This window comes from Rattus norvegicus, chromosome 16 (genome assembly GCF_021556685.1).
Source record: "Rattus norvegicus strain SHRSP/BbbUtx chromosome 16, alternate assembly SHRSP_T2T, whole genome shotgun sequence".
NCBI classification, from domain to species: domain Eukaryota; kingdom Metazoa; phylum Chordata; class Mammalia; order Rodentia; family Muridae; genus Rattus; species Rattus norvegicus.
In genome coordinates, this window is record NC_141549.1 from 23,404,997 (window position 1) to 23,414,291 (window position 9,295).

Here is a 9,295-nt window from a genome sequence, read left to right on the forward strand (position 1 = left end):
AGTGCAGCTGTGTTACTAGGTGATGAAGTATAGTTCAGTTAACCCTGAACGAGCAGGTCTTGCCTACACTTCTTTGGCAAGAATTGGTGATTTTAGCAAACTCTTATCGTATAATTTGGGAGGTGGAGATTAGCTAAATGGGAGGGAAGAGAGAGTAAGAAGGTCCTGGGCGGCCCTAGCGCTCCATAATGGAGGAAGATTTTGAATATGATGCTCTGGCATTGAAGTTCCCCAGAAGGGGACGCTGGTACACCCGTCTGTGGCGCTCCTGTCCTGGTTTTGGATGCCTGCGTCAAAAGAAAACGACGAAATTTCCCCTCTATCTGATCGGGTATGATCCCGTGGGTCGATTACAAACAGCGGCCTGTGTTGGGGACGTGGAGAAAATTGAAAGTATGATCCATGAGTGTCATCATCATGTGGATGAATCTGATTGGAGGGGCAGGTAATGGGGCTTCAAATTGATGAGGGGAGTAAAAGGAGGAGGGTAGGAACTGTTAGGGACACTCAGGGCTAAGGAGGAAGACAAATCAACTTCCAGGGCTACAATCTGAGGGTAGAGAGTGGTCATACATAGGCTCATTTTCACTGGGGACCCCTGGGTTTTATACCTGCTAAATGCTCTTAGTCGTATGAGACCTCCACACTGTGGAACAGCAGCTCCTAGGCCTTAATGAAACTACATAGTTTTATTCTTATGTTAACCCTTACATTTTGTAAACATACAAAAAGACACACACACTCACACACATAAATACCGTTGTTTTGCCTCTGTGTATTTTCTGTGTACCATTGTGATAGAACCTGGTGCAGGATCCCCTGGAACTGCAGCTATAGACAGTTGTGAGCTGCCCTGTGTGTCTTAGCAATCAAACTGAGTTCTCTACTAAACAAAACTAGAGCTGTTATTGCCAAGACCCCTATCTAGATTTTCTTTCTTCTTTGTTGTTGTTGTTGTTTTCTGTTTTTTCATTTTTATTAGATAGTTCATACATTTACATTTCAATGTTATATCCTGTCCTGCCTCTTCCATCCCACTTCCCACTCCCCCTGATTCTATGACGACTTTCTTAATACATAATATGATGCAATATAATAATGTATAATATAATATAATGTATATGATACAATATAATAATATAGTATAAAATAATAATGGATCAAAGACATTTAGAACTGGAACTGTGACCATGCTCCCATGTAATCACCTTCTGTACTGTTGTTTTTACATCGATACACATGTGAAGGACAGAGATTGTCCTCATCTCACTTCCTGTGCCCCACACGTGTGGAGCTTAGGGTGTGGTGGTCAGAGACAATGTCGACTGCTAGTTATGTTGTACCACCATGGGGTTCTAAGGCCTGAGCTCAGGCAAGCAGGCCTCCCTGTGGGTTCCAGCCCATCGTCCCTCTGTTCTGGAGACTCCACTCAAGCAAGTCCATGGTGTGCTTTATTTACTGTCTTGGAGCACACTGATCCTCACACTTGTAGGCAAGTGAGCTTTGCGGATCCCCTTATCCCAAGATCAGCAGTCAGGTTTTCAGGACAAATGCTTTACCAGTTGAGTTTTAACAACTACCCCAGCCCCTCATTCCTTTTTCTCTGTGTGTGTGTGGGTTCTTACCATGAACCCCCTTGCTCATCGTCCCTCCTCCTCTTATATGAGGGTTCACCCCCACCCGTTTGCCCACTCCTTCCGGATTCCCTGCCTTAGCATTCCGTTCCACTGGGGCTAGAGCCTTGGCAGGACCACGAGCTTCTCCTCTTATTGGTGCCCAACAAGGCCATCCTCTGCTACATATGCAGTTGAAGCCAGGGGTCTTTCCATGTGAACTCTTTAGATGAACGGATATCTGGGTTCTCTCCAGCTCCTGGCTATTGTAAATAAGGCTGTTGTGAATGTAATGGAATATGTTTCTTTGTTTTATGTTGGAGCCCTTTTTGTGTATATGCACAGGAGTGTGTAAAGCTGGGTCCTCCAAACAGATTTCCAGAGTTGTCCCAGCTTGCTCTCCCACCTACAAAGGAGGAGTGTTCCTCCTTCTCCAAATCCTCGCCTACCTCTGTTGCCTGAGTTTTGATCTTAGCCATTCTGACTGGTGTGGCGTTGAATCACAGGGTGGTACTGATTTGCATTTTCTCTGATGACTAAAGATGTTGACCAGTCCTTTAGGTTCTTTTTGGCCATTTGATATTCCTCAATTGAGAATTCTTTGTTTAGCTCTGCTCCCCATTTTGTAATAGAGTAATTTGATTCTCTGGAGTCCAACTATTTGAATTCTATGTGTATATTGGTTGTAAGCCTTCTATCAGATGTAGGATTCATAAAAATCTTTTCCAATCTGTTAGTAGCCATTTTTTTCTAATGACAGTACTCTTTGCCTTACAGAAGCTTTGCAATTTGATGAGGTCCCATTTGTTGATTCTTGATCTTGGAGAATAAACTATTGCTGTTCTGTTCAGGAAATTTTCCCAAGTATTCCAGGCTCATGTATTCTAGGCTCTTCCCCATGTTTTCTTCTTTTAAGTTGAGTATATCTGGTTTTATGTGGAGATCCTTGATTTGCTTGGATTTTAACTGTGTACAGGGTGATAAGAAAGGTTTGATTTGCAGTCTACATGCTGAGTGCCAGTTGATTCAGCACCAGTTGTTGAAAAAGCTATCTTTTTCCCACTAGATGGTTTTAGTTCTTTTGTTAAAAATCAAGTGACCATAGGTAGGTGTATGGGTTCATTTCTGGGTCTCCTATTCTATTCCATTGATCTACTTGCCTATCGCTGTACCAGTATCATAACATTTTTATCACTATTGCTCTGTAATACAGCTTAAGGTTAGGGAGGGTGATTCCCCCAGAATTTTTTTTTCTTGTTGAGTATAGTTCTCAGGATCCTGTTTTTTTGTTAATGCAAGTGAATTTCCAAATCGCTCTTTCTACCTCCATGGGGAATGGAGTTAGAATTTTGATGGAGATTGCGTCGAATCAGTAGATTGCTTTTGGACAGATGGCCAATTTTATAATGTTAATCCTGCCAATCTGTGAGAATGGGAGATCTTTCCATCTTATGAGATCTTCTATTCTTTCTTCAGAGACTTGAAGTTCTTACCGAACAGGATTTTCACTTGCTTGGTTAGAGTCACACTGGGTTATTTTATTTTATTTGTGATTATTCTGAAGGTGTTGTTTCCCTAATTCCTTTCTTAGCCTATTCATCCTTTGAATAGAGAAAGGCTACTGATTTGTTTGAGTTAATTTTGTATCCAGCCACTTTGCTGAATTTGTTTAAGGGGGCATCCTTGACTACTCCCTGATTTTAGTGGTATTCCTTCAACTTTCTCTCAATTTAGTTTGATGTAGGCTATTGGTTTGCTGTATATTGCTTTTCCTATGTTTATAGTAAGCTTTGAATTCCTGATTTTTCCAAGACTTTTAAAGGTTAGCACCTCATTCTTATATCCTGTCTTTATGGTTGAAGGGGAATCGATGACACACCAGCATATTTTCCCTAGTTCACATGCTTCTTGATCATTTTGTTATTCTAAGATGTTAATTAGTCTTTAAGGTGGAGCTTCATATAAAGAATACAAGAATGAAGTTTAGTTTTAAAATATTCTTCTGTTCATTGAATATTTTCTTTAAAAACACTGAATTGTCCAATGGTAATTTTTCATTCTGTCAGTCCATTTATTCCCCACATGTAACTTAGATATCCCCTGTGTAGAATACACGTTCTAATATCTCTCAAGATCTTCCCATTTGTAAAACTTCATTTCTCTGCCCAGTCAAGCTTCCTTACATTCTATAAATTTAAATATAACATGAAATGAACATTACTCTTTGGAACCCTTCTTTCATTTTACTGAACCTCTATGAATCTCAAGCAAGGCAGCTATGCCACCATAGGTTATTACCTTGTAGCAATATTTACCTGATTTTGGTGTGAGTCCATGGGCACATTGATCAATATACGGCAAAGCATGAGGTCCTGGTTTCTATACCGAGTATAGAAGTGTTACATATGGGCATAAAAAATGAAATGTGAAAATAAAAATAAAAGAAAGTATTGAGGACTGAGGGCTTATATTTTGTTCACTGTTAAAAATGTACATAGATGCAAGTGACCAGTAAAATTGCCACTTACCTGTTGATTGTGACATATTTTGTTTAATGTAGGCCACAATGGGTTGCATGATAATTACCTTTAATTTTGTAAAGTGCTAAAAGTATTGCTAATTATAGTTGTAAAATAATAAAAAGGATAAATGACCTTCCATTCTTAGAGAGGGTAAAATGTGAATGAAAATGAAGGTAACCACAATAGATAAGATAGGAGGATTAAGAAATGTAAACTTCTTTTATATGAATTTTTTTATGTGTACTGCTGATAAAATCCTGTTTTTCTCTCACAGAATAGTTCTGTTTGTTATCACTAGGAAGAGAAATCATTACCATGATCAGGAAATGCTGAGCTCTCAGGAGCTGGAAATGCTTGTAGTGTTGTAGCAGATTTCTTCCCCATTCGAACTGAAACATCAGAGTAGCCCCTATTAAGATATGTTTAATGTTCATCCCTTGGATGGGGACATGGAGTCATGGAGCTCCTGAAAATACCGAGGAGTAACTAGTAAGTTCCAGATATTAGAGTATGATTTAAATTCAAGCTGAGATCAATTTGGGAACTTTTCTAGGATTCAGACAGGCTGCTTTGAGCAGCGAAGAAGGTCAGGATAGAACACCTGCCTTAAATAGGAAGAGTCATGTACCATATCCCTAGCACAGTAAATGAACATTCGAGTAGACCTCAATAAATAAGAACATTGTAGTTACTTTCTTCCATCAGATAGAAATCACCTTCATATTATGTAGTACTTACAGGTGATGATAGTCTTACTGGGAATTCAGAGATGTTGCTAAATGTGTTTTCAATTTGCAGGACATCGCTGCATTATGCGAGTGCCCACAACCATCCAGATGTAGTGACACTGTTATTAGAAAATAAGTCCAACATTAACATCCAGGATGATGAAGGCTGCACACCGTTGATTAAGGTAGCTATTGGCCATCTGTTTTGGTATGAAATGGATTAGAGGTGTCCTTGTTTGGTTTCTGTTGTTGTGAGAAAACACAGACCAAAACTTACTCAGGAGAGGAAAAAGTTATTTAGCTTACATTTATTCATCCCAGTTGATCCTCATGGGAAACCTGGTCAGGAACTCAAATAAGGAACTGGGGGGAAGAACTAAACTAGAGATCAGGGGAGAATGCAGCTTTCCATGGCTTTTACACAGGTTTGGTCAGCTTTTTTTTATACAACTTTGAACTCAGGCATGCCCCTACCACAAGACCTTGGGCTTTCCTACTTCTGTCTAAATAAAAAAAAATAGTTCCACACAGTGCCCCAGAGGCCAGTCCAATTCCTCAAGTGAGGATCTTTCCAGGTGTATTAAGCATGTATCACATTGGCAAAAAGAACAAAATCTAAGCAAACAAGCAATCTCTGCATTGTGACAGCCAACCAGCACAGACCTGAGTGCTTAGGACATCTAGGTGGGTTGGTAGAACCCCTTAATTCTACCACTTGGAAAAAGATGTGGTGGGGAGATCATTAAATGAGTCAAGCCTGGAGTATTTAAGAAGACCTTGTGTCAAAATGGAGGGAAAATATGAATAACTAAAACTCTGTCTGATTTCAGAGAAACTATTCAGTGCCATTGTAGAAATGTCTCCCTTGGCTTCCTTGAAGTGAAGATGTATTTCTTTGTACAATTTCCACAGGCTGCGCAGCGGGACAACACACATTGTGTTTGTGTATTGCTCAGGCACAATGCTAATCCAAATTTGATGGATTACAGTGGGAATACAGCCTTTCACCATGCCATTTCCAGGGGCAGCATAGCAATTGTAAAGATGCTCCTGGAGTACAACGTAGATATTGAAGCCAAAACAGAGGTAAAGGTCATTCAACTTCATTCCCAATGCACTTCTAGCTACTTCTAGCTGGGACACTCAGACCTATTTTCTACATGCAGAACCTCAAGCATTCTCACTGAATGTGTTCAGAGGAACGCTTTTTCTCTTTAAATATGTGTGTGTGTGTGTGTGTGTGTGTGTGTGTGTGTGTGTGTATTTATAATTAGTGCCAAAAAACCCACAGAATAGCATATTTTGTCTCAGCGTTGACTTTAAGTTTGAAATTCAAGATTATAGGCTTTAGGATTACACACAGACACACACAGACACACACAGACACACACAGACACACACACACATACACACACACATCACATCACATCTACACCAACAAGAAAAAGAAATACATTTCAAGTTTAATGATTATAGAATATATAGAACTGGGTTGCTGCTAAGAAGGTATTGATGTGTGTTTGGCTCAGGGATGAGGGCAGACTGGGAAAGGAGAGAGGTGTCAGGCAAATTAGAAAATCTGATCATTGAGAAAATATACAAAACATTTTTATGATTTTCAAAAGTTTTGGTATTCATAGAAGATGCTATTGCCCTTGGGAGATAATTTTTAGTTTAGAAAAGAAATATATTTGGAGTGCAGATTGAGAAACTCTGCTCCAGATACCTCTTGAGCACACTCCTTCAACAGGGGCATACCAAACTTTATATTTTGGGGTTGTGTCCATGGAGGTCCTAGTCTTTGGAGCTAAGAAGATTGGAACCATTGAGTGTTTGGGGAAAATTCTGGAAGGGATTGGTGTTCATATGCAGTGTTGTGTAGACAAAAGATGTGTCAAAGGGAAGAAGAGAGCTGTGTGTGGAAAGCACAGCAGGTGTTGTAGGAAAAATGATGCCTTGTGACTCAGTACAGTGTGTGTTTATGTTCACAAAATCTGTGATGAACTTTCAGTTGAGAAACAAGTTGTTTTATAAAATGTAATATTGTTTTCTTTACAGTATGGCTTGACACCACTGCAACTTGCAACATATGAAAATCAGACTGAAATGATAAACTTCTTAGAATCAATGAGTGCAGATGCACAGGCCGTGCAAGTGTCAAACAGGTACAGTTTCTTCTCTTCTACAATCTTAGTGCTGTTCTTGATGGTGAGAATTGCTTAAGTCAGGAATATTAATATGATATTAAATGATTTGAAAAACTCAGAGAAATATTTAGAAAGCTTATTACACACGAAATATGAGCTAGAAAAGAGACTGTTCCAACACAACAAAAGAACAGCAGTACCAGGAGTGCTACATAGCTCAGTAGTTCAGTTCGTGAGTCATGAACCAAGACAAAGAATAAGCTAGATCAGCTGTTGGTCTACTTCAGTATTTTTTATTTTGACACAGTTTTTATAATTTCTGACCTTAAAAATGACAGTATAAGCCATATCTTTAGAATTATATGTTACATAATCACAGGTAATAAATAGTGTTTCCTAATGATCTGTTTGAAATGTCCAATGCAGTAGAAAACTACCTTTTGCTAGGAGGTGTTCGGTAAACTTTCATCCCGTAATTAACTAGCAATGTTGGTGATATTGCAGTCCAAGACATTTTTGTGTCACATTTCAGATGGAGCTTTTAATGTGGATATATAAATAGTTCATTTCCTTCCACATATTCTGGTATTTTAGAATTATAAATCTTCTCCTAGATTTTGTGAATGTTTAGCTCTAAAAAAATTGATCTTACAAAGCTATATTCCCTTCCATATGAAATAAAATTATTATGCTGAAATTCCCTGTTTAGTACACATGTTTACCTAATGTTTATGTTGAGCCATTATTTCCAGACAACAGATCTGTGCTTTAAGGTGAGCCTTTCTAGAGAGAGCTCACTCTCCTTTCAAAACTTAATGCTCTTTGAAATATTTAATTTTATTTTTTCTTATTCATTTTACATCAAACTCACTGACCCTGTCTCAGTCTCCCTATTCCACAGTCCTTTCCGGTTCCCCTTCCCCTTCACCTCCGAGCAGTCATGGATCCCCTATATATCCCCACACCCTGGCACTTCAAGTCTCTGCAAGGGTAGACACTTCCTCTCTCTCCAAGGTCAGACAAGGCAACTCAGCTAGAAGGAGGTATCCCATGTATAAGCAACAGCTTTTTGATAGGCCCCATCCCAGTTGACTGGGACCCATATGAAAACCTAGCTGCTCTTCTGCTACATATGAGTGGGAAGGTGTGAGTCCAGCCCGTGTATGTTCTGTGGTTGGTGGTTCAGTCTCTGAGAGCCCCAGGCGTCCAGGTTATTTCACTTTGTTGTTTGTCCTCTGGAGTTCTTATCTCCTTGCAGACCTGGAATCTTTCCTCCTAGTGTTCCCTAAGAGTCTACTGCCATACATCCCTGAGCAAGGCAAATATTCTCTTTAGAGTTTTTAAGAGGGAGGGAGGGAGGAGAGAGAGAGAGAGAGAGAGAGAGAGAGAGACAGAGAGAGACAGAGAGAGACAGAGAGAGACAGAGAGAGACAGAGAGAGACAGAGAGAGACAGAGAGAGAGACAGAGAGAGACAGAGAGTCAGAGAGAGAGAGAGAGAGACAGAGAGAGAGAGAGAGAGAGAGAGAGAGAGAGAGATTGATTGACTGATTGTGTGTATGCATGCTTGAGCCTTTTAGTTTGTGTTCTATTTAAAAGCTAACCATGCCTCATGTTTTCTCTTGAGAAAGTCACAAGGATACCAGTCAACAGTCATAGTGAATTGCTGAAAAATAAATTCAAAATTGTTTGACTAGACCTGTAGTTCCATGAATTACATCCCAGACTGTGGGAGGTAGGAGACACACAGACCTTTGTGAGTTAAGTCCAACATGGTCTATGGGGTGGGTTTCAGACCAGCATGGCTACATAGTGAGATCCGGTTTCAAAAAACATTGTTTGTGAACATCTAAACTAAGATACAGGGGACTGAAATATAAAGGGCTTCAAATGCTCGCTAAATGTTTTTCTTATGAATAGTGCAATAACCATAACTTATAAATCTATGCCACAGTGCAAGAACACCAGCACATAAAAAAGAAGTGAAGCATGTAAGATTTTTGGAAGGTAAGATTTTTATATCATATATAAATTTACTATATTGTAGCTGGTCTTATTCACCCTAGATAAAATAGTGCGGACATTTTAGCTCCTCTCCTACTGTGACCACACAAGGCAGCCCAGCTAGCAGAAAGGAATCCAAATGCAGGCAACAGAATGAGAACCTGCCCTCACTTCAGTAAACCAGGAGTCCACATGAAGAGCACGTGAAGCTGCACGTCTGCTACCTCTGAATATGGGGTCTATGTGCAGCCCTGACGTGCTCTTTGATAGGTGGTTCAGTCCC

General features: G+C 39.7%; 1 protein-coding gene across 1 annotated transcript in view; it reads left to right on the top strand.

The window, feature by feature from the left end:
• LOC148000471 (uncharacterized) overlaps positions 1 to 9,295 on the top strand; it is a 23,453-nt gene continuing 14,158 nt past the window's right edge. Inside the window, exons 1-5 of the mRNA XM_087589377.1 lie at positions 1 to 445; positions 4,934 to 5,048; positions 5,776 to 5,949; positions 6,922 to 7,028; positions 8,963 to 9,015. Coding sequence (XP_087445503.1) covers positions 189 to 445; positions 4,934 to 5,048; positions 5,776 to 5,949; positions 6,922 to 7,028; positions 8,963 to 9,015 — 706 coding nt within the window. The 5' untranslated portion in view covers positions 1 to 188. The remainder of the gene's footprint in view (positions 446 to 4,933; positions 5,049 to 5,775; positions 5,950 to 6,921; positions 7,029 to 8,962; positions 9,016 to 9,295) is intronic.